The sequence below is a fragment of the Vulpes lagopus genome, chromosome X (genome assembly GCF_018345385.1).
Source record: "Vulpes lagopus strain Blue_001 chromosome X, ASM1834538v1, whole genome shotgun sequence".
Taxonomy (NCBI): domain Eukaryota; kingdom Metazoa; phylum Chordata; class Mammalia; order Carnivora; family Canidae; genus Vulpes; species Vulpes lagopus.
The window spans coordinates 120,791,373-120,815,607 of record NC_054848.1 but is presented as its reverse complement, the minus strand read 5'-3'; the positions used below and the strand labels follow the sequence as shown (position 1 = coordinate 120,815,607).

The 24,235-nt window shown below is 52.4% G+C and overlaps 2 protein-coding genes across 2 annotated transcripts in view; both read left to right on the top strand.

The window, feature by feature from the left end:
- HAUS7 (HAUS augmin like complex subunit 7) overlaps positions 1-20,677 on the top strand; it is a 30,892-nt gene extending 10,215 nt beyond the window's left edge. Inside the window, exons 5-10 of the mRNA XM_041742208.1 lie at positions 11,843-11,934; positions 12,282-12,440; positions 12,554-12,650; positions 13,219-13,443; positions 14,466-14,580; positions 19,688-20,677. Of these exons, the coding sequence (XP_041598142.1) occupies positions 11,843-11,934; positions 12,282-12,440; positions 12,554-12,650; positions 13,219-13,443; positions 14,466-14,580; positions 19,688-19,758 (759 nt within the window). The 3' untranslated portion in view covers positions 19,759-20,677. The remainder of the gene's footprint in view (positions 1-11,842; positions 11,935-12,281; positions 12,441-12,553; positions 12,651-13,218; positions 13,444-14,465; positions 14,581-19,687) is intronic.
- Positions 20,678-20,816: 139 nt separating this feature from the next.
- On the top strand, positions 20,817-23,028 carry TREX2 (three prime repair exonuclease 2). Its single transcript, XM_041742209.1, has one exon. The coding sequence runs from the start codon at positions 21,820-21,822 to the stop codon at positions 22,690-22,692; it is 873 nt and encodes a 290-aa protein (XP_041598143.1). The 5' UTR covers positions 20,817-21,819; the 3' UTR covers positions 22,693-23,028.
- Positions 23,029-24,235: the final 1,207 nt, after the last annotated feature.

Sequence of the window (24,235 nt, the reverse complement as noted above, 5' to 3'; positions counted from 1 at the left end):
AGTATATTAAGTCTTCCTATACATGAACATGGAGTGTCTTTCCATTTATTTAAGTGTTCCTTAATTTTTTCTGAGGCTGTTTTATAGCTCCCAGTGTACACATCTAAATATATTGCTAAGCATTTTATTCTTTATGATGCTGTTATAATTGGAATTATTTTCTTTAACTTTCATTTAAATTCACCTTAGTTAAAAAAATAAAAAAATAAATTCACCTTAGTTAACACATAATATATTATTATTTTAGGGGTAGAACTTTGTGATTTGCCAGTTGCATATAACACCTGGTGCTCATTACATCAAGTCCCTCCTTAAGGCCCATCACCCAATTACCCTATCCGCCCACCCCACTCCCCTCCAGCAACCCTCACTTTGTTTCCCAGAGTTGAGTCTCTCTTATGGTTTGCCTCTCTCTGTTTTCATCTTATTTTATCTTCCCTTCCCCTATGTTCATCTGTTTTGTTGCTTAAATTCCACATATGAGTGAAAACATATGGTATCTGTTCTCTCTGATTTATTTCGCTTAGCACAATACCCTCTAGTTCCATCCATGTCATTGCAAATGGCAAGATTTCATTCTTTTTGATGCCTGAGTAATACTCCATTTGTGTGTGTGTGTGTGTGTGTGTGTGTGTGTGTGTGTACACACCACCCCTTCTTTATCCATTTATCTGTTGACGAACATCTGGGCTTTTTCCATAGGTTGGTTGTTGTGGACATTGCTGCTATAAACATTGGGATGCAGGTGCCCCTTCCAATCACTGTTTCTGTCCTTTGGTTAAATACCTAGTAGTGCAATTGCCAGGTCGTAGGGGAGCTCCACTTTTAACTTTTTGAGGACCCTCTAGACAGTTTTCCAGAGTGGCTGCACCAGGTTGCACTCCTACCAACAGTGTAAGAGGTTCCCCTTTCTCTGCATCCTCCCCAACATCTGTTGTTTCCTGACGTGTTCATTTTAGCCATGCTCACTGGTGTGATTTGTATTTCCCTGGTGACTCATGATGTGGAGCAGTTTTTCATGTATCTGTTGGCCATTTGTATGTTTTCTTTGGAGAAATGTCTATTCACGTCTTCTGCCCATTTCTTGACTGGATTTTTTGTGTTTTGGGTGTTGAGTTTGATGAGTTTTTTAATAGACTTTGGATGCTAGCCCTTTATCTAATATATCATTTGCAAATATTTTCTCACATTCCATAGATTGCCTTTTAGTTTTATTGACTGTTTCTTTTGCTGTGCAAAACCTTTTTATCCTGATGGAGCCCTAATAGTTCATTTTTGCTCTTGTCTCCCTTGCTTCTAAAGACATGTCTAGCAAGAAGTTGCTGTGGCTGAGGTCACAGCGGTTGCTGCCTGTGTTCTCCTTTAGGATTTTGATAGAGTCCTGTCCCACATTTAGGTCTTTTGTTAATTTTGAGTTCATCTTTGTGTGTAGTGTAAGAGAATGGTCCAGTTTCATTCTTCTGCATGTGACTGTCCAGTTTCCCCAACACCATTTGTTGAAGAGACTGTCCCCTTTCCTGCTTTGTCAAAGATTAGTTGACCTTAGAATTAAGGATCCGTGTCTGGATTCTCTGTTCTGTTCCTTGATCTATGTGTCTGTTTTTGTGCTAGAACCGTACCGTCTTGATGATCATAGCTTTGTAATGCAGCTTGAAGTCAGACATTGTGATGCCTCCAGCTTTGGTTTTCTTCTTCAACATTCCTTTGGCTATTCAGGGTCTTTTCTGGTTCCATACAAATTTTAGGATTGTTTGTTCCAGCTCTGTGAAAAATGCTGATGGTATTTTGATAGGGATGGCATTGAATATGTAGATTGCTTTGGGTAGCATAGACATTTTCACAATGTTTATTCTTCCAATCCATGGGCATGGAGTATTTTACCATTTCTTTGTGTCTTCCTCATTTTCTTTCATAAGATTTCTGTAGTTTTTAGAGTATAGATCCTTTACTTCTTTGGCTAGGTTTATTCCTAGGTATCTTATGGGTTTTGGTGCAATTGTCATTGGGATTGATTCCTTGATTTCTGTTTCTGCTGCATCACTGTTAGGGTATAGAAATAGCAACTGACTTCTGTGCATTGATTTTATATCCTGCAACTTTGCTGAATTCCTGTATCAGTTCTAGCAATTTTGGGGGGAGTCTTTTGGGTTTTCTACATGGAGTATCATGTCGCCTGTGAAGAGTGAAGAATAAGTTTGACTTATTCTTTGCTGATTGGGATGCCTTTTTGTTGTCGTTGTCTGATTGCTGAGGCTAGGACTTCCAGCACTATTTTGAACAACAGTGGATGAGTGGATCCAAGAGTGGATGTCCTGTCATGTTACTGACCTTAGGAGAAAAACTCTGTTTTTCCCTGTTGAGGATAATATTCTCTGTGAGTCTTTCATATTTTGCCTTTATGATGTTGAGGTATGTTCCCTCTACCCCTACATGGTGGAGGGTTTATATCAAGAAAGGATGCTGTATTTTGTCAGATGCTTTTTCTGCATCTATTCAGAGGATCATATGGTTCTTATCCTTTCTTTTGTTAATGTGATTATCACACTGATTGATTTGAACCACCCTGTAGCCCAGGAATAAATCCCACTTGGTCGTGGTGAGTAATCCTTTTGATGTACTGTTGGATCCTATTGGCTAGCATCTTAGTGAGAATTTTTACATCCATGGTCTGTAATTCTCCTTTTTAGTGGGGTCTTTGGTTTTGGAATCGAGGTAATACTGGCCTCATAGAATGAGTTTGGAAGTTTGCCTTCCATTTCTGTCGTTTTGGAATAGTTTTAGAAGAAGAGGTATTAATTCTTCTTTAAATGTTTGGTAGAACTCCCCTCGGAAGCCATTCGGCCCTGGACTCTTGTTTGTTGGGAGAAATTTGATTACTGATTCCATTTCTTTGCTGGTTATGGGTCTGTTTAGCTTTTCTATTTCTTCCTGTTTCAGTTTTGGTAGTTTATATGTATCTAGGCATGCATCCATTTCTTCCAGGTTGCCTAATTTGTTGGCATATAATTGCTCATAATATTCTCTTATAATTGTTTGTATTTCTTTGTTATTGGTTGTGATCTCTTTCATTCCTGATTTTATTTGGATCCTTTGTCTTTTCTTTTTGATAAGTCTGGCCAGGGGTTTATTGATCTTATTAATTCTTCCAAAGAAACAGCTTCTAGTTTCATAGATCTGTTCTGTTTTTTATTTTATTTATTTATTTATTTTTTAAAGATTTTTAAAAAATGTATTTATTCATAGAGATGCAGAGAGAGAGAGATGCAGAGACACAGGCAGAGGGAGAAGCAGGCTCCATGAAGAGAGCCCGACATGGGACTCGAACCAGGGTCTCCAGGATCACACCCTGGGCTGCAGGCGGCGCTTAACCGCTGTGCCACCGCGGCTGCCCTGTTCTGTTTTTTAAAAAAAATTTCTCTATCATTTGTTTCTGCTCTTCTCTTTATTATTTCTCTTCTCTTGCTGGCTTTAGGCTTTATTTGCTGTTCTTTCTCTAGTTCCTTTAGGTGTAAGGTTGTGTATTTGAGACTTTTATTGCTTCTCGAGGAAGGCCTGTCTTGCTATATACTTCCCTCTTAGGACCACCTGTGCTGCATCACAAAGGTTCTGAACTGGTATGTTTTCATTTTCATTTGCTTCCATGTGTTCTTTAAGTTCTTCTATAATTTCCTGGTTGACCCATTCATTCTTTAGTAGGATATTCTTTAACCCCCATGTATTTGTGGACCTTCCAAATTTCTTTCTGTGGTTGACTTCTAATTTCGTAGCGTTGTGGTCTGAAAACATGCATGGTATGATCTCAGTATTTTTATACTTGTTGAGACCTGATTTGTGACCCAATATGTGATCTGTTCTGGAGAATGTTCCAAGTGCACTTGAGAAGAATATGTATTCTTCTGCTTTAGGATGGAATGTTCTGAATATATCTGTGAAGTCCATCTGGTCCAGTGTGTCATTTGAAGCCTTTGTTTCCTTGTTGATTTTCTGTTTAGATGATCTGTCCATTGCAGTGAGTGGGATGTTAAAGTCTCCTTGTGTTATTGTATTATTGTCAGTGAGTTCCTTTATGTTTGTTATTACTTGGTTTATATGATTTGGCTGCTCCCAGGTTAGGGGTATAAATATTTACAGTTGTTAGATCTTCTTGCCAGATAGACCCCTTTATTGTGATATAGTGTCCTTCATTTCTTATTATAATCTTTGGTTTAAAATCTAATTTGTCTGATATAAGGATTGCTACCCCAGCTTTCTTTTCGTGTCCATTAGCACGATAAATAGTTCTCCACCCCCTCGCTTTCAATCTGGAGGTATCTTTAGGTCTAAAATGAGTCTCTTATAAGCATCATATCAGCGGGTCTTTTTTTTTTTTAAATCCAATCTGATACCCTATGTCTTGTGTTCGGAGCATTTAGCCCATTTACATTCAGAGTAATTATTGAAAGATATTAATTTAGTGCCATTGTATTACCTGTACACCGTTTCTGTAGATTCTCTCTATTCCCTTCTGGTCTGTGTTACTTTTGGGTTCTCTCTCTCCACTTATAGAATCCCCTTTAAAAAAAAATCCCCTTTAGTATTTCTTGTGGGGCGGCTTTAGTGATCACAAATTCCTTTAGTTTTTGTTTGTCCTGGAAACTCTTGATCTCTCCTTCTATTCTGAATGACAGCCTTGCTGGAGAAAATATTCTCAGCTGCATATTTTTCCCATTTAGCATGTTGGATCTATCATGCTAGTCCTTTCTGGCCTATCCCAGGTCCCTGTGGACAGGCCTGCTGCCAGCCCTATGTGTCTACCCTTGAAGGTTAAGGACCTCTTGTCCTGAGCTGTTTTCAGGATTTTCTCTTTATATTTATAATTTGCAAGCTTCACTATGTCAAGGTATTGATCTATTTTTGTTGATTTTGAGGGAGTTTCTCTGTGCCTCCTGGACTGGAGTGCCTGTTTCCTTTCCCAGATTAAGGAAGCTCTCAGCTATAATTTGTTCAAATAAACCTTCTGCCCCTTTCTCCTGCTCTTCATCTTCTGGAGCTCTTATAATACGGATATTATTTCCCTTTATGGGATTGCTGAGTTCCCTCAGTCTCTCTTCGTGGTCTAACAGTTTTCTTTCCCTCTTCTTTTCAGCTTCATTATTTTCCATCATTTTATCTTCTAGATCACTAATTTGCTCATTTGATTTGTTCATCCTCATTTTTGTGGCCTCCATTTGAGACTGTGTCTTGGTTGTAGCATTTTTAAATTTTGGCATGACTAGATTTTAGTTCTTTTATCCCTACAGTGGAGGATTCTCTATTGTCTTCTATGCTTTTTCAAATCCAGCTAATATCCTTATAATTATTGTTTTAAATGATAGTTCAGACATTTTACTCATCTGCATTGATTAAATTTCTGGCTGTTATTTCTTCCTGTTCTTTTTTGGGGGGGTGAATTCCTCAATCTTGTCATTTTGGAGGAAGAAAAAAAAGAAATCATAAGAAAAAATAAAAAGGAAAAAATAACGTAAGATAAAATAAAATATGTCTTGGAAGCTAGATCCTACGTGTGCTCTGGTCTGCTTTTTATGAGAAAATTCCATGGGTTGTTTTCCTGGTTTCTAGTTGTGCAGCTTCGTTCTCCAAGACTTCTGATCGATTTTGTGGGTGTTCAGAATGATCTGATCTTTATCTAGCTGTGTTCTAGTGAGGAGGCAGGCTTAGGATCGCCCTACTCCTACACCATCTTACCACTCCCCCTGGAATTTTCTTAATTTCATCTTTGTATTACTCATTGCAAGTGTGTAGGAATACAATTAACTTTTGGATATTGCTCTTGTTTCCTGTCAGATTGCTAGACTTGTTTATTAGTTCTAATGATTTTTTTTAGTAAATTCTTTAGGATTTTCTATATATGAGGTTGTGTCATTTGCAAATAGAGATAGTTTTGTGTCTGCCTTTTCAATTTGCATGTTTTAATTTCTTGTTCTTGCATAATTGGTCCGGACAACATCTCCAGCACAGTGTTGAATAGAAGTGGCAAGAGTGGGCATCCTTGCCTTGTTCCTGATTTTAGGAGGAAAGTATTTGATCTTCACTGAGTATGATGTTAACTGTGAATTTTTTAAAGATTTTATTTATTTATTCATGAGACACACACACACACACACACACACACACACACACAGAGAGAGAGAGAGGCAGAGACACAGGCTCCATGCAGGGAGCCCAACGTGGGACTCGATCCTGGGTCTCCAGGATCATGCTCTGGGCCAAAGGCAGACGCTCAACTGCTGAGCCACCCAGGGATCCCTAACTGTGAATTTTTTATAGATAACCCTTTATCAGGTTGAGGGTGGTCTGTTCTATTCCTACTTGATAAATGTTTTTATGACGAAAGGGTGTTGAATTTTGTAAATGCTTTCTCTGTATCTACTGAGTTGATTATGTGGTTTTGTCCTGTATTCTTCCTTTGTGTTGTTCCAAGTTTGTTTCTGGTATTATTTCACTTCTGTCTGAAGGATAGCCTTTAGCAATTTTTTCAGTCTGCTGGGTCCAAATTCTCTTAGAGTCCATTTATTTGGGTATGTACAGTTCCCCTTTATTCTTGGTGTATAGCTTTACTGGTACAGAATTCTGGGTTGGCGATTGTTCTTTCTCTACCAGTTTCAATGAGTAATCTGCAATAATTTGAATAATTTTTTCCCTATGGGTCATACATTGTTTTTCTCCTGCTGCTTTGAGAGTTTTTCTTTGTCATTCATTTTCAGCAATTTGATTATGTGTTTGCGGAATATTTCTTTGGGTTTGTTCTGTTTGGATTCTCTCAGCTTCTCAAATCTGTAAATTTGTGTGTTTTTCTAAATTGGGCAGTTTTCAGCCATTGTACTTTCAAATTGTACAGTTTTCTCCCCTCTTTGGGACTCCTATGACACATGTGTTAGACCTTTTATTATGGCACACAGGTCCATGATGCTCTTGATTTTTTTCAATGTTTTTTTTCCTCTCTGTTGCTCACACTGGAAGGTTGCTGTTAATCTGTTTTCAAATTCACTGACTCTTGCCTCTGTCCCCCCATTCTGTTGTTTGGGCCATAAGTGAATTTTTTATTTCAGTTATTCTGTTTTCCAGCTCAAAAAGATATTTCCTGTTTTAAACAAATTTTTTTTTCTTTGCTGTTTTCTATTTTTTGTTTCAGGATTATTCATGATTACTTATTTAGCATTTTTATGACTGCTTTAAATTTGTCAAGTAATTCCAACATCTGTACCATCTTGTGATTGGTATCTGTTGATTGTGTTTTGTCATGCAAGTTGAGGTTTTCACGGTTTTCTTCATGGAGCCAAGTAATTTTGGATTGCATCCTGGACATTCTGCCTCTGACTTTGACTCCGGGCCTTATGACATTTTATGGAGAGTGTTGGTATTTGTGTTTGTGCAGGCACTTGACCTGCTTAGGTTCCAGCTGCACGTTCTGCCTCCTTCCCTGGCCTGCGGTTCCAGCCAGTGTCAGCTCGGTTTCCGCGGCCTATGTGCTGCTATTCCAGCCTGTTCTGTGTCTGTACCCCCTGATGCTCAGCCTGAGACCTGGCTCTTGGTCCCTCCCCTGTAATCATGCTTCCATATGCTCCTCAAGATCAGATCTACCCCCTGCATGGGTGGGGATGAGCCTAGGCATTCGTAAACAGATTTATAGGGTCACTTTCCCTAGATCTTCCTTCCCTGTCATCTCTTTGATACTGTCTGGCTCCTGAGGAAAGGGCCAGCCTCTGCTGTCCTGCAGCCATAAACCACCTACTTCTGTGAGTGTACCACAGTGGTGGGAGGACAGAGTGGAAGAAACAGTAACACGGTTTGGCCCCCCTCATAGCTCCACTGAATGTAGAGGAAGGTTCCCTGCTCCCAGAGTGGTTTTCTGTCAGCCACTTTTGTTGCTGCTGCCCCCCCTTGACATGGTATTGCCTGGTGTCTGGGGCCATAGAGCACAGGGAGAGAGAAAAGCCCTTCCAAGACTATAGACACCTGCCACATGCTTTCTGTCATGTGGGAGGAGAAACCTGGTCCCTCTGGCTTCCGTGGATCTGTAACCCCTCCCTTCCTTTTTATCTGTAAGGATTTTTTTCATTGTGGTAAAATGCACATAGCATAATATTTACATTTTTTTAAAAAAATATTTTATTCAAGAGAGACAGAGAGAGAGAGAGGAGGGGGGGCAGAGACACAGGCAGAGGGAGAAGCAGACTCCATGCAGGGAGCCTGATGTGGGACTTAATCCCAGGTCTCCAGGATCATACCCTGGGCTAAAGATGGTGCCAAACTTCTGGGCCATCAGGGCTGCCCAATATTTACCTTTTTGAAAAATAATTTACCTCCTTATTTGAGAGAGAGAGAAAGCACAAGCGGAGGGTTGGGGGAGAGGGAGAAGCAGACTCCTCATGGAGTGGGGAGCTCGATGGAGGACTCGATCCCAGGACCCTGGGATCATGATCTAAGCCAAAGGCAGATGCTTAAGTGACTGAGCCATCCAGGTGCCCAGGTATTTACCATTTTAACCATTAAAAAATATCCCAGCAGTCTCCAAAGGGTTCTTTTTAAAAATATATTGTTTTTGTTGTGGTAAAATACACATAAAGTTCCCCAACTGAACTATTTTTAAGTGTGCAGTAAGCAGCGCTAAGTATATCTATCTAGTCCCAGAACATTTTAATCACCCTAAAAGGGGATCCTGTGGTCATTAAGCTGTCACTCCCCATTGTCCACAGGCCCTGGTACCCACTATTCTCCTGTCTCTATCTCATATACGTGGAGTCATACAGTATGTGGCCTTTTGTAATGGCTTCTTCACTTAGCACAATATTTTTTTTTAAGATTTTATTTATTTGAGAGAGCATGAGTGGTAGAGAGGCATGGGGAGCAGTAGGAGAGGAGGAGAGGAAGAAGAGAGGACGAAGGATAAGCAGACTCCTGGCTGAGCAGGGAGCCTGACATGGGGCTCCATCCCATGACCTTGGGACCATGACCTGAACTGAATGCAGTTGTTTAACCAACTGAGCCACCCAGGTCCCCCTAGGCACAATATTTTCAAGGGTCATTCATGATGGAACATGGATCAGTACTCCATTCCTTTTTATGGAATACAGAATAAATACAGAAGAATTATTTATGTTGGTATTATTGAGAGCTGGGAGTTGGGGCATGGGGGAAAGGAGATACTGGTGTAATATTATTAGGTTTGGTCAAACCCTGTAGTCTGGAATTTGGATTGGGAATATCAGTGTGAATTGTTACTGTTTATTTTCACTTAAAAAACAGTGCAGGAATATCTGTGTATGTCCTTGCTTTGTCCTCTTAAAAGGCCAAAGACAATGACACTCCAGTTGTAAGACAGGCCTGAGACAGGAAATGTAGCAATTGAGTCTGGAATGGCTTGTACACGAGAGAACAGGTACATCTGAGGGGGCCAGCTAGTGAGAGAAGCCCTCACTGGCCAAAGAGAGGACATTGTGCACATGACGTATCATGCGTTGTAAGTACAGTGACTGTGGTAGACTGAGGACCTTTGTGTGAATTCTAATCCATGAGTTCACAATGTCTTTAAAAAATCTACTTTGATACCAAAAGGACTAGTAATGAAAAAAAATAGATCATCAATTAGACTTCACTAAAATGAGCAACTTTTTTAAAAAAAGATTTTATTCATTTACTCATGAGAATCACACAGAGAGAGAGAGGCAGAGACACAGGCGGAGGGAGAAGCAGGCTCCCTGCGGGGAGCCCGATGCAGAACTCGATCCCAGGACCCCGGGATCACGACCTGAGCCAAAGGCAGATGCTCAACTGCTGAGCCACCCGGGCGCCCCTCCTTTGGTGTTTCAGAGGACATCAAGAGAGTGAAGAGAATGCACAGAATGAAAGAGTCTTTGTCAGTCCTGGATCTGACAAGGATCTAGCATCCAGAATCTATACATAAAGAACTCTTAGAACTCAGTAAGAAAACAGCAAGTAACCCAACTCAGAAATGAGCAGAGGATCTGAATACATTTCTCCAAAAATATGAGCAAATGGCCAGGGAGCCCACGCAAGCATGCTCACCATTATGAGTCGTCAGGGAAAGGCAAATCGCAACATTGAGCTCCCCTTTCCTGCACCCTGGGCTGGGCAGACCCTGGGGCCGTCGCACCTTGCTGCTGGTGTAGCCACTGTGGCGACGGTCTGGTGGCTCCTCGGAAGGGCAAACCCTAGAGTTCCCGCACGACCAGCCACTCCTGGCTCTAGGGCCGGGAGAATGGATGTCCACACAGAAACTTGGACATGGACAGGAAATACTGCATAAGAGCCACAAAGTAGGAAAAAAAAAACCCTTGATTCCCCTTACGTGGTGAGTGAATAAACTACCAGTAATAAAGGACAAACTACTGACCTGTGCTGCAGCCTAGAGGAACCTTGAAAACATGCTGAGCAAAGGGACCGCTCACAAGAGACCGCATACGTGAGGTTCCATTTCTAGGAAATGTCCAGAAGAGGCAAATCCATAGACACAGAAGGGCGATCAGTGGGTGCCAGGGGCTGGGGCAGGGGGTGTGGGGAGTGACTGCTGGAGGGGACAGACGTGCTTTTGGGAGTGATGGTAATGTCCTGAACTTCCCTGGTGGCAGTGGCTGCACGGCTCTGTGGCTGTCCTAATAACCACTGCACTGGCCACTTAAAAAGGATCACTGGTGTGCTTAGCACCATGGTCCCAGCCCTACCTCAGGCTGGCACAGCCCTGAGCGGGACACCTATCCTTTCCTGGGCACTGGGGGTCTCTGAGAGTCAGAGCTGTGCCGAGGAAGGGGAGCAGGTTGGGTGTCCCAGGCCTGGCCACTGCTCAAGGCTCTGGGAGACCCCGAGCGATACTTGCGGTCGTGTTTCTGTCTTGGCTGTCTGCTGTCTGGACGGTGTCCCACCCACCCCCACCTGTACCCTCAGGCCACCCTCAAGCGTGTCACTCAGACTCAGTGTCACTTGGGCAGATGGGGAGAATGAGTCAACGACGTAGTAATCAGGCCCAAGTAGCCAGTTTTACTCGGAGGAGCTTCCAGAGTCGCCGGTCCTCTGACGTGGCTCCATGGCCCCGAGCGGGCCTGCGGGGCAGTGCCAGCCGGCTGTAGCCCGGAGGCAAACGCGAGAGCCGAGCACGCCCCCGGCCCCGCATCTGCTGCCCCCCCGGGGCTGCCCAGCCCGAAACGCCACCACAGCCTGAGCCTCCCTTGCCCACCTCAAGTGCAGACGCTTGGAGGAACCTGTGGCGATGCTGGCTGTGCAGATCATTCCGGCCCTTCCTCAGAATAGTCGGCGTGTCAGGGCGAGGGGCAGCGGGGACCTAAAAGGGAGAGGCAGGCTCAGCGTTCCCCTTGGTCCCACTGCTCACACGGGGCTCTCTGGAGCAGGCCAGGCCGCTCCGGCTGTCAGGGCTTGGGTCCGGAGGATCGGTGGTCAGCCCGGAGCTCCAGGCCAGGCGGGTCCCTGTCGGGGATCCCAGTTGCCCTCGGGGTGGGGACTGTGTCCGCTGGGAAGTCTGGCCAGCTGTTCTTCCTGTGAGGACCAAGGTCGTCACGGCCTCCCCTGGCTGGGGTGGGCGACTTGCCAAGGAGAATAAGCTTCTCCCGGAGGTGTTCCTGAGGAGTAGACTACCATCAGGTCCCCCGCAGGCTGTGTCGTGCCTTCAACACTGGATACTTCTACAGCGCTGGCCAGAGCGTGGTCCCCGGCACCATCACAACCCAGGCCAGTCCCAAGCACTCCTTTGCAGGGGCCCCAGCAGGGCAGGTGCGGGGTGGGGGCCCCCCGGTCTGGCCGGCTAGTGAGCACCGCACTCTTCCCTGCCCAGGGCCGGGCCTGCGCCCAGAAGCAGTTGCAACTCATGGACCAGCTGCTGGATGCGGTGCGGAGCCTGAACGTCGGAGGCGCCAGCTGCTCCAGGTAAAGGCTCGGGATGGGCCCTTCCCAGGATGGCTGGCGGGCAAGCCCAGGGAGGTCATCGCCCTTGAAGATGCGGTGCCAGCTGCGGCAGGTGGCACCGGTGCTGTCCCTGCAGGCAGGCGGGCTCTCCAGGGCGAGGGGCTCGGTCCCGGCTGCCAAGGCAGGGCAGGGACGGGGGGTGGGGGAGACACTGTCTCCTGGCCTGTATGCCTGGTGTCGTTTTGCCCTTCCGGTCTCCCCCAGGGGCTGAGGGCTCCCTTGGCCCGAGGTCTCAGGCAGTCTGCCGGCCGGTCCCTGGCGGCCGTGCTCTGGCCAGTGACACCATGGCCTCGGGGCTGCCTTGGCAGTGTGAAGGAGCACTTGGAGGACACCAGAGAGAAGAACGAGGCGCTGCTGGGGGAGGTTTTATCCAGCCCATGCCTGCAGACGCTCCTGAGCCCAGAGTGTGACCCGTGGCCCGTGGACGTGCAGCCCCTCCTTGAGCAGCAGAGCGATGACTGGCAGAGGTACATGTCCGCCTTGGCTCTGTCACCCGAGACCGGCCCTTCCACGGGTGGCCTGTGGGGGCCCCGATGCCTGCCGTAGCACAGAGCTGCCCGGATCCTCTCTTTCCCTGCAGGGCCCGCCCCTCTGTGGAGTTGGAAGAGGAGAAGGTGATGGAGCTGGCCAGGCAGCTTCAGGAGAGTGTTGCCAAGCTGCAGACGCTCAGGGTAGAGGTGAGGGGTGCTGGCTTCTGGGGGCTGTGAAGCTTGGGAGTGGGTGAGGGCCTGACTGGAGAGGCCCCCCACTGTGTGTCTTAGGGCAAGGAATATCACTTCCCCAGCCTCGGGTGCCCCATCTTTACAATGGATGTGTTGTGAGGCTTAAGGGAGGTGGTATATGCCCAGGGCTCAGTGCGTTCTAGAATGGTGTGGATGTTCAACGCATGTGAAGGGGAGAGGCAGACAAACCTTGGGCAGCTGTGGGGAGGCGTTCTGAAGAATGGAGAGGATCCCCCTCCTGCGGGCTGTGCACCAGGCCCTGGGGTCTGGGCTTCCACGTGCTTTCTTACATGTGGCCTTCCCAGCAGCCCTTGGCCTGGCCTTCTCCTCTTCTCGAGGGGGAGATTGAGGCCCACACCGGCAGCAGTGGGGGGGCTGAGGCTGGTGGGGAAGCCAGGCGGCTTTGCTCAAAACCAAGCTGCTCTTTTTTTGCGTCTGGTTTTCTGTACGATGCGGGGCGAGCCTCGGTGGCCCGGGGCCAGGCAGGGCAGCCTCAAGGGCCCCTCCGCCTCTGGCTTTGCAGTGCTTTGCGCAGCAGAAGCAAGGAGCTGCTGTGAGTGGGGCCGACACCAGCACCCTGGACCAAAAGCTGCGCCTGGTCATCTCCGACTTCCACCAGCTGGTTGTGGCTTTTCTGCAAGTGTACGATGACGAGCTGGGTGAGTGCTGCCAGCGTCCGGGCCCCTACCTGCACCCGTGTGGCCCCATCATCCAGGCCGTGTACCAGACTCTGACTTCGTGCAGCCAGGTAAAAACCAGCCTTTCCTCCCCTCCTCCCCTCCCTCCCAGCTGCCACTGCCACAGGGGGCTGGGATGGGCTTGGCACGGGCCCGGGGTGGGTGGGGAAGGTGCTTCTCCTGGTGCCCGGGAGGGATGAGGACTGCCAGGGATGTCCCCTGACCGCCCCGCTCCCCTTCAGGGGGCTCTTAGCTGAGCCAAGCCCCCAGGCCCAGAAGAGGCCCGTATCCTGCCCACGCTGGGTCCTGCTTGACGGTGTGGGACCCTCATCCCCGCCTCTGGCTTTGGTCTCCATACTGGGGTGACTGTCTTCACAGTACGCACAGATGTATCATGGCCTCTTTATTCTGGTGTGCGACCAAGAACGACGCCAGCCAGCCAGCCAGATGTTTGGCTGGCTGTGCTCTTGACCCAGCTCAGACAGATAGGAAAAAGTGGTCTCACGCTGCTGAGCTGACTACATAAATATTGACTTACTCATTTTGTTGTTCACGTGTCAGATCCCTAGAGTCCAACCTAAAACCCTGGGTTGCTTAGGATTATGAGTGCACCTGCCACACGTGCCACACGTGCAACTTGGACATTGACTCATGGCCTCCGTGACATTTGTCTCGGTTTCCCCCTATTTTAGTTTAAGTGCTGCTGAAGCAGGCCCTGGCTTGGTTGTCTAACACAGAGACTCCTAGACTTCCAGACCTCTGACGAGCCTGTCCTTCGCAGTTCTGCCAACAGGGCAGGATAGGGTACATTCCCTTCTCATCAGGAAGCCCCCCCCCCCCTTTAAATCTTGGGACATTGATTTTCCCACTGCACTGGGCCTGGAGGAAGGGACCAACCATGGGGAACTCTGGTTGGTGACTCCCCAGCTGGCTGGGAGTCCTGTCCTCACCCCGGGCTGTCCATCTTGCGGGTCGATGCCACATGCTCAAGGGTCTTGGGAAGAGCATGTGTCCCACGTGACCCTGGGTGGGAAGCGGGATCAGACCACCAGCATTTCATACCTCCGTGCCTCCCTCTCACCTTTCCTCCCAGCTATTGAAAGCGGTCACAGAGGTCACTGACACCTCGGCAAATGCCGTGCAGATGGTGGAGCAGCAGCAGGGCGAGCAGATGTGTTGGGGCAGCAGCAACTCCATCATGAGTCTAGGTACGTGGGTGCCGCTTCCTGGGGCTATGCCCACCCGCATGCCGGCACACAGGGCTGTGCCACACAGGGCTGTGCCAGTGTACTTTGGCCGAGTGCTGGCCTCATGCGCGGCTCCTTCTTGCTTGAGCAGCATTTGGGGAATGTCTGGGGACCGTCCCTGACTTTCTTCTTCTGACGCATAAGGTTTTTCTTCCCTTAAAAAAATTGCTTTCTACAGATTATAATATAAAAATATTATTTGTGGGAAGTTGGGATAACTCAGATGGTTGATGTTCATATTTTGGTCTATTTATCTCTATTTTAATATTTTTGCCTCTCATCGTTTTTTATTTCTCTGTGTAAGCATAATCTGAACACATTTACACTTTTATGTTATGCTCTTTCCCTGGGACCACATCATAAGCATTTTCCTGGGGCACCTGGCTGGCTTAGAGAGAATGCGACCCTTGGCCTTGAGGTCGTCAGCTCAAGCTCCACATTGAGGGCTGTGGATGTTACTTAAAAGAATGTTAGAAGCATTTTTGCATGTTCTGGAAGTAAGGTTTTTAATTATCAAACATTCTTCTACTCAGGTATTTGCCATAATTTGTTTGACATTTCCTATTATCCAGCCTGTAGGTCATTCTCAGCTTTTTACTGTTACGCGTGGTGCTTGGCCCGATTCACAGTAGTAGAAAATGGAAGCAATCCACAGTTTTACCATTGGGTAGAGCTTGGGTAAATAAGGGTACGTGTGTATGGTGGGGTCATTGTTATTGCAAAAGTCGGTTCCGAAGACAAGAAGGACTGACTGCACACTGCAGAAGGTTAAAGGGAAGGTGCAGGATCATGTCACCTTTGTAAAGGGCAGGAGTGTCGAAGACCCCCTTGTGGGAAGCGAGCTGGGACGTGGGCACTGGTTTACTCTGTGCGGGAGTCAGGCGGTGTGGTTTCTCTACCCCGCTCCGTGGTCTGCGGATGCTCCCTCATGAGCCTGGGTCACTTAGGTAAGCCACCCCTCTCCCCCGGGCAAGCTTGCCAAGGGATGCAGGAAACACATTTAGACATAAAGCGTGTTCCCTATTTATGTATTTATTTATTTATTTATTTATTTATTTATTTATTTATTCATTCATTCATTCATTCATTCATTCAATCCACCAACAGGTTATATTTTATTTATTTTTATTTAAAAGAATAGTTTTATTGGTGTTCAATTAGTGTTCCCAGTTTAGACTGTGTCCTGAGGACAGGGCTCCCAGCGTCATGGTGGTGAGGCCCATCAACATTTGTGTCTGAGGCCACGCTGGGTCTGTCTGTCTGGTCAGTGCTAGGTCAGACCCTTCTGACATTTCTGTTACTGGATGTGGCAAATTGTATCTGCACGTAGTCTCAAACTTTTTTTTTTCTGAATGAGTTTATTGTTTTATTACAGAAATATGCATTCGGAAAAGGTCTTTTTTATACAAATAATACTGTTCAGGTAGGAACCTCAGTTCACAGGAAGAGAATTTGAAAACAGTTGCTTATTTTCCCTGGGCTCTGGCCAACCCCCTTTATTCCAGTTGAAGTGATTTTATTCTTATTTATTTGTTTTTTAAAGATTTTATTTATTTATTCACGAGAGATACACACACACACACACACACAGAGAGAGAGAGAGAGAGAGGTAGAGACACAGGCAGAGGGAGAAGCAGGCTCCATGCAGGGAGCCCGACGCGGGACTCGATCCCTGAACTCCAGGATCACGCCCTGATCATGACAGCAGAGCTTAACCGCTGAGCCATCCAGGCATCCCCAATTGAAGTGATTCTAAAGTGACTACTTGTCTAACCATGACCCAGGTCAAGAGAGAGAGAGAATGTGCTAGCACCCTAGAAAGCCCCACGTCTCTTCCTGTCAGCAGCTTCATCTCCCACGAGTGTATCTGTCATTTGTTCGTTGTCATCGCCGCGTAGGTGACAGTGGCAAACTTGTCTGGTGTAGAGCCAGATAATAAAGTTAGGCTTTGTGGGCCACAGTAGCTGGCGATGTGAAACTGGCAGTCGATGTCACAGAGATCCTCTTGGTCTTTGGCTCTGGACAGTCAGGTAATAATGTGCCTCGGTGTGGGTTGCTTTGACTTCACCCCATTTGGAGGTCGTGGAACTTCTTGGACAGGTAGCTTCATTTCTCATCCACACTCAGCCAGGCAGCGCACAGCTCTTGCTTGTCGTGCACTTCCTGCGTGATCCGAGCCTCGGGGCCTTGCCAGGTCTCCCGGGGGTGTCGGCACAGCCTGGGCGCGCACATGGCCCGCTGGACTGCCGGGGCGGGGAGAACTCGGAGCCCTTGTGGACATCTCACTCCCCGGCCCTCCTCCCCAGCCCCAGCGCTCGTCCGCCTCAGGCAGTAGCAGTGAAAGAAAGCATTTGACTGTAAAAGTTTCTCCCGAGCCCCCCACCCCCGCTGCCACCAAGGGGTGGCTTTGGGTCCCAGAGCCTCTGAGTCCTCCCAGTCCTCCCTGTGCATGGACTTCCCAGCCAGCCCCCTCCCCGGGCAGCCAGCCTTCTTGCTACTCTTGGCCTTGGCACACCTACTTGCCACGTGTATACCAGGCACTCGGGAGTCTCTTCTCCCTCACTGGCCGGCCACAGAATCATCCGTTGTAAAATTTGTCCCAACACTTATCCTAGTCACCACTGTCACTGACTCCCCCCCACTAAAGATAATTGCTGTTAATAAAATGCTCCGAACCATGCTATCATTTATAGAATAGTGGTCATTCGTGTCCTTCGCCGCATGCCACCTCACCTGTGATTGCAGGCCTGCCGGCAGGGCTAACACATCTAAACTGTGTGTCTCCTGCCCTCCCCCAGTGGGAGGCACCAGGGGGCAGGGCTGGGGCTCGACTCTTGTCGCTGCAGCCTCCAGATTTTGTTTGAGATGAGTTCTTGGGCTACAGACACACCAGAGAAGCGGTCCGTGCCGACTCCAGGCCAGGACCCATCATCAGAACAGCCCTCCCACCTTCCCTGTTCCCACCTGACAAACCCAAGGCCTCGACCTCCGTGACCTCTTCAGGCCACTGTGGAAGCTCCCTGTGTTTGTGGCGTGTCCCTCCCCGGTAGAAGAAGCTGGGCCACTGTTCTGCGTGCTGGTAGCCACGTTGTGTTGGTGGCACATCACTGCCTGTGAAGTGAGGGACCTGAGTGAGAGGTTGGGTGCACCTGCTGGGCCTGTGCCTTGGAGAGGGCCTCGGTGACATGGCGTGGGCAGCTCGTCCCTTCGTCACTTACCAGTCACCATCTCAATTGGGTGGACCCTCAATCCCATTTCCCTCTGTGCTGAGAGTCAGCGGGGGGGGGGGGGGTTGACAGCACCAACACGGAGGGGTGGATGGTAGCCATCTGATGGCTGCAATGGTGGGGGAAGCCACAGCCCGAGAGAGAAGAGGGGGCTGTGTGTGGCAGGGTGCGGCAGGCCCAGGGAGGGGGCCGTAGCGAGGGTGCTGGAAGCCGAGGGTCCATACGAGGGGGGCGTGCACCCAGTGAGACCCTTGCCCATTCTTTCATAAAAAAAAGTGACCGAAATGAATGGCAAACCCAGTCCCCCGGCTGGCCACCCGGCCGAAGCCATCTTTTTCTGGATGGGGGTCCATGGCATGAAGGCTTCTTCCGTTGCCTCCCCGCCCACGGAGCTCCTGCTGGGAGAGTCCACCTGCACGCCAGCTTCCCAGGCCTCCTCTCCCCAGCCTGGCCCAGCACCATGGAAGGGAGAAGAAAGACCTGGAAAAGCAGAGCTAATGGGTCATTTGGAGAAGAGACCTTTCCAGCACACCTTAACCTAGAAAACTATGAAAAACCAACAAAGAGAAAAGCCAACAGCCTTCGCAGTTACAAGTGGTTGCCAAAATGCTGACAAAAAGCAAGGAGAAGAGCTCTGTGGGGGCAGGACGCAGGAGCAGGCAAGTGCTGTGTGAGAATAGAAGGGAGACAGGTAAACCGAATGAGGGCCCAGCTGGGTGGCTGGCGGGCCCTCCGGAGGAGGAAGGGAAACAGGGCAGAGGTGACCCGTGAAGCGATGGGCGTGCGGCTCACACAGGACCCCAAGTGTGCTGGGGTCCAAGCTTCCAGAGAGCAGCCGCGGCCTCCAGAAGCAAACGCCTCGTATGTTCAGAGGGTCCAGGGCTTCCGGCCTCAAACCAGCTGCAGCCAGACTGAGCCGAGAGCGCCTAGGACAATGGGGCGACGGAACAGAGGGAGCACCCAGCGTTGGGGGAGCCCCCGGAGGAGGCTGGGAGAATGTGAGGTTTCGGGAAAGGCAAGTGATACCCAGAGGGACCTAGGAAAACCGTATCCGTGGAGAAATGTGATCAGGACAGGGAGTGCGGTCAGCTGCTGCCAGCGCGGAGGGTCGTGGGGGCCGGGCTCTTCACCCCAAGGCACACCCGTGGTTCCTGAGCCTCAGAGTCACCCTCTGGACAGGCAGGGCCAAGTGTCAATTAAAGGCCTTGCCACATGGAAGGGAGGAGACAGGCTGGAGGCAGAGGGGTAGGTGTGTATTTAAGTGAAGGCACCACTACCAGGAGAACCTGCTGGAAGACCCTAGAGCCTGCAGGGTGGGGGAGCGGAGTGAGCTACAGTCCCTGAGTGGTCCCTATCCCCGCCAGCCCTGAAAGCCCAGCAGCAGGTCATGGCAGTTGCCTGCAGGGGTGGGGGACAGCTGAGGCCATGTCACTTGATGCACGCGTGTGAGTGGGTTACTGGTCTGAGCAGTATTGAACACACGGTCACACTCAGAAGAACCCCCGGCTCCTGGGCTCTGCGGTGAGGGTCAGGGTGGGCATGGACGTGACCTGGTGAGTGCGACCTGGCCTGGACCTCAGCCTGGCACCCACAGGGGCCTTCCCGCTGCACCCACCAGCGCCCAGACCTCCGAGCAGCTCCTCGGCAGTTCGTGGGTCACGGTGGGAGTTGGGCACCTAGGCTGCCGAGGGTCAGGGGCAGGGCCGCCTGGGCCCCGAGAACCGGTGAAGGCTTGGCTGCGGGGGTGGGGGGATGGGGGCAGAGAGGCAGCGGCCTCTTCTGGGCTGGAGAGCACTAGGGGTCACTTCGCTGTTTTATTGTTTTGTTTTTTCCCTCTGCAGCCAGCAAAATGGAAGAACTGACTCAGAAATACAAGGTCTTCCGTGACAGTCTGCAGAAAGGCGTGGAGTAGTCTGCGAGCGGGCGGCTGGGCCCTGAAGCGCCAGGTGGCAGGGGCGGGGGGCACAGGGCGGGCAGGAGAGGCCACACCGCCTGCCTGGCCTCTGCCTCCGCAGCAACTCGGGAGGGAGGAGGGAGAGTGCAGGGGAGAGCTGGCCGGAGAGCGAAGCTCGGGTTCTGCGGAGCCGCCTCAGGACTGCCTCTTCCTCTGCCGCCCCACCGCCCGGCCTGCCCTTCCTCCCGTGCCGGCACCCCAAATCCTGGGCCGCACCTGGCTGCGGGCTCGCTCCCTGCTGTCCCGGGTGTCCCCATCCCTGGCCGTCTTTGCTCTGTCTGCGTCGCATCAGCTCCCGTTGCTTCTGTTCCTCCCCCTGCCCAGAGTGGGCGACGCCAAGCCCAGAAGGCCCCCCCTGCTGCCTCCACTGTGAGTGGCCTCGGGGTCCCACGTGAGGCCTCCCTGCCGACCCTCGGCCCAGCCACCCGCACTGGCTCCTCTGGGCTCCAGCGGCCGGGGCGTACGTTCACGGCCTCTCCAGGGCTCCCCCGCACCGGCCTGGGAAGTTCTTGCCAGTGGCCCGACTGGTTGTCCAGGAAGCTGCTCTCCGGACTTCCCAGGGTGACCCAGTACCTCCTGCGAGCACGGGAACAGGCATAACTGGCGGGGCCTCTGCCTCCGGCAGCCCAGGGCAGGCGGAAGGGAGCGTGAGGAGGGGCGTGCTCGTGTGCCTTCGCCTCCCCCGGGCGCTCTGGACAGGGAGGCTGCCGTGGGAGCGGGGGGACAGGCGGGCCCGGGCTGCCTCCTTGTGCCCCTGGCAGGACGCTGGGCCTGTGGGCACCTGGGAGCTCTCGCTCCGGAACCAGGTCCTCGGGCACACCACCTACTTCTGGCCGGGGAGGGCTTTCTTGTGTGGGCCCTGAGGGGTGGGCTTCACTCCCACTGCCAACTCCTGGGCCGGGGGCGCCGCGGAGGCACCTCGCACCCCACCTCGCCCGTGGCTCATCCTTCATCGTTTGGTGGGGCAGGATTGGCTCAGCCGGAGCCCATGGGGCAAGTCCGGTCAGGCCTCGCGTCTCTTCCTCCGGCCCGGCAGCCTCTGCAAAAGGCCTCTTAGATATTATGGGTCATTGTCCCCGTGAAGCAGATACCATCTTCCCCTTCCTGGTGGAGGACGAGCCTGTGAGACGTGTGCGCCAGGCTGCGTGGAAAGTGCCCGAGGTCACTGAGGCGACACCGAGGTCCCATCCCGAGTGCGGCCTTCCCTCCGGGCTGCGCACGGCACCCGCAGGCACCTCTTGCCCGCTCCCGAGCTCACTGGAGCCTCGGGACGGGCAGCCTGGTTCTTTGTGACACCGGTGGAGCTGTGCCCTGGGGAAGGGGACTTCTGCCCCGGTGGGAGTCGCCCTAGCTCGGCTGCTACATCCTGGCCCCGGTCAGGCTCGGAGGGAAGGCTGGGCGGGAGGCTCTCACTTCCTCCTCGTGCCTGTGACAACACGTTTCTCCCGGCTCGCGGGGAGCCTGCGTGTGGCCCGGGAGCCTGCTTCCCAATTTGTAAACACGGGGCGTGTGTCCCAGCAGCTGAGTGAGCGAGGGGGCGGCGAGCCGGCTGCACAGGTCCTGCGGCCTTAGGCCTCGTTGCCCAACAGGCGGCTGGGGGCGGGCCGCGGCCGCTGATTAAAGGCCGCCTGGAGCAGCCTGTGTGGAGACAGGTGCCCAGCAGCCCAGGAAGCCGGCCAGCACCCGCCAGGTAAGCCAGCAGCAGGGTGGGTGAGGACAGCTGCCGGGAGCCCGGACGCAGGTGGCCAGGTTGGGGAGAGCGCCTGTGTGCCCGCGGTGGCTTGGCTGCCTGCTTCCCGACGGCCGGCCCCAGGGCTGCAGGCCCGGGGTGCTGTGCCGCAGGCTCCCAGGTGTCAGCGGAGCTCCCGTCCTGGGCTGCCACCTCCCCAGGTCCCCGGTGACACGGACCTGGCACACTTGGCCTCTCATGTCCCTGGAGGCGGGTGGCAGAGGCCTCCGGGCCAGGGTCTGGGCGTGTGAGCGCTACCTTGTGCTGTTTCCTAGTTGGTAGTAGTGACAATGGCCGGGGAGGGACTGGGGCACAGGATGGAGAGGGTGCCTGGCCCTGGACAGAGGGCTTGGAGCGTCGGCCACTGGGGCATCCCTGTCACTTTGGCCTTCAGGTCTTGTGCCTCTTGCTCCGGCAGCTTTAGGCTTCGCTGTCCCTGTGAGCGCGTCACCATGTCCGAGGCGCCCCGGGCCGAGACTTTCGTCTTCCTGGATCTGGAAGCCACTGGGCTCCCCAATATAGATCCCGAGGTGGCCGAGATCTCCCTGTTTGCGGTGCACCGCTCGTCCCTGGAGAACCCGGACCGTGACGAGTCCGGGGCCCCCGTGGTGCCCCGGGTCCTGGACAAGCTGACGCTGTGCATGAGTCCGGAGCGCCCGTTCACCGCCAAGGCCAGCGAGATCACCGGCCTGAGCAGCGACAGCCTGGCGCGGTGCCGGAAGGCCGGCTTCGACCACGCCGTGGTGCGGACGCTGCAGGCCTTCCTGAGCCGCCAGGAGGGCCCTGTCTGCCTCGTGGCCCACAACGGCTTCGATTACGACTTCCCGCTGCTGTGCACGGAGCTGCGGCGCCTGGGCGCCCACCTGCCCCCGGACACCACGTGCCTCGATACGCTGCCCGCGCTGCGGAGCCTGGACCGCGCCCACAGCCACGGCACCCGGGCCCAGGGCTGCAAGGGCTATAGCCTGGGCAGCCTCTTCCGCCGCTACTTCCGGGCAGAGCCCAGTGCAGCCCACTCGGCCGAGGGCGATGTGCACACCCTGCTCATGGTCTTCCTGCACCGCGCCGCTGAGCTGCTGGGCTGGGCAGACGAGCGGGCCCGAAGCTGGGCCCACATCGAGCCCATGTACGTGCCACCTGATGGCCCGAGTGTTGAAGCCTGAGTGCCAGGGACTGGGTGATGCCACCACCCGGGGGGGGGGCGGGACGGGGGATGAAGCCCACTCCCAGCACCGTGGGCGGCCCCGGGTTTGACCCTTCAGTCAGGCTCTGCGGTCCGGAGCTGGCACCGGACCAGTGCCCCGCGGCCCCTGCCCCTGCCCCCCTTAGCCAGCTAGCCCCGGGCCCGTGCACCTGCTAGGCCTTCTCCTGGCCCTGGCCGTCTCACCTTGTAGCCCTGGAGCTTTCTCCCAGCTCCATCCCGGGACTGTGCTCTAGTGGTTTGCAGCTGCAAGCTTCCACCCTTCACCCGGCCTCGCAATAAATTTATTATCAACGGCTACTCACCCGCTGAGTTTCCAGTTGACCCGTCCACCCTGCCCAGAGGGGGCAGACAGGGAGCCAGGCCGGAGCGGAGCCCCTGGGACTGTCCCCTTGTGACCTCTGCTGGCGGTGAGCCCGGTGGGTGGGTGAGTGGCCGTTGCTCACCAGCTGGGCCGAGGGGTGACAGGCGGAGGCTGTGGGTCCGAGCCTCGGCCCTCGGCCCTCACTGGTCTGCTGTTGCCTCGGTTATCGTACCCTCCCTGCGTTGTCATCCCAGAGGCCCAGAAAATTGGTGAGCAGGGCCTTAGGGACATCTCCCTGGACGCGGAATCACCTGGGAGGGAGTTGGAAGAGAGCCGCCAGGCAGCTCTGGCCTTTTCGGCTCGGAGTGCTGTGCGTACAGAGCTGTCCGTCTGTCTGGGTGCACGGCCTGCCGACCCTGGGCCACTCCTTCCTCTCCTGAGCACCTGGTCCTGCTCTGCAAGGTGGCAACAGGCTGAAAGGAGACGGGCACGCAGCGTGGGACAGCACCTGCCGTGCTCAGGGTGGTGGGGGATATGGGTGCGTCCCCCTTCACACACGGGCGCACACGGAAAGGGCCTCATGTGGGCCAGTCCTCGCCCAGGAGGAGCCACTAGTGCACGCGGGCTGGGGGTGCCTGAGGTGTGGGGCTGGCTCGGTGAGGAAGGACCTTGTGCCGGGCCCTGTGTCCCGTGTGGCTTGGCCTGAGGAGGGCCAGGAGGCTGCTGTATGGGGAAGGCAGCTTCGCCGTCTCTGCTCAGCATTGGGGAGCCAGTAACCTGCCTCGGGCCCCGCCTGTGTCACCAAACAATGGGGCAAGGCAGGGCGGGATGTCTAGAAGACAGGGAGAGCAGGTGAGAGGGGTGGGGTGGGTGGGGCGGCCACGCCCGAGAGTGACTCGCATGAGCAAAGGCCTGAGCCTTGAGCCAGCCGGGCCCTCTCGGGGGACTAACTAGGTCAGAGTGACTAGAGCCACGGCAATGTGCAACGTACAGGAATGGTGAGGTCGGAGCGCAGGCAGTGGTCACCTCGGGCCACCCCCGCGGCCGGGGCAAGGGCTCTGGACTGACCCAGGGCGATGGGGAGCCACAGAGGGTCGTAGGCAGGAGAGGGGCAAGAAGTGACCTCTGGTTTTACAGGCCTCTCAGGCTGCTCTGCGGAGAACGGACTGGCGGGGGGCGGGGGGGGGACAGGATGGCAGCG

Bases quoted from the DNA above. Each gene is read 5' to 3' on its own strand.
- TREX2 (XM_041742209.1), top strand. From the start codon at position 21,820: ATGGCCGGGGAGGGACTGGGGCACAGGATGGAGAGGGTGCCTGGCCCT.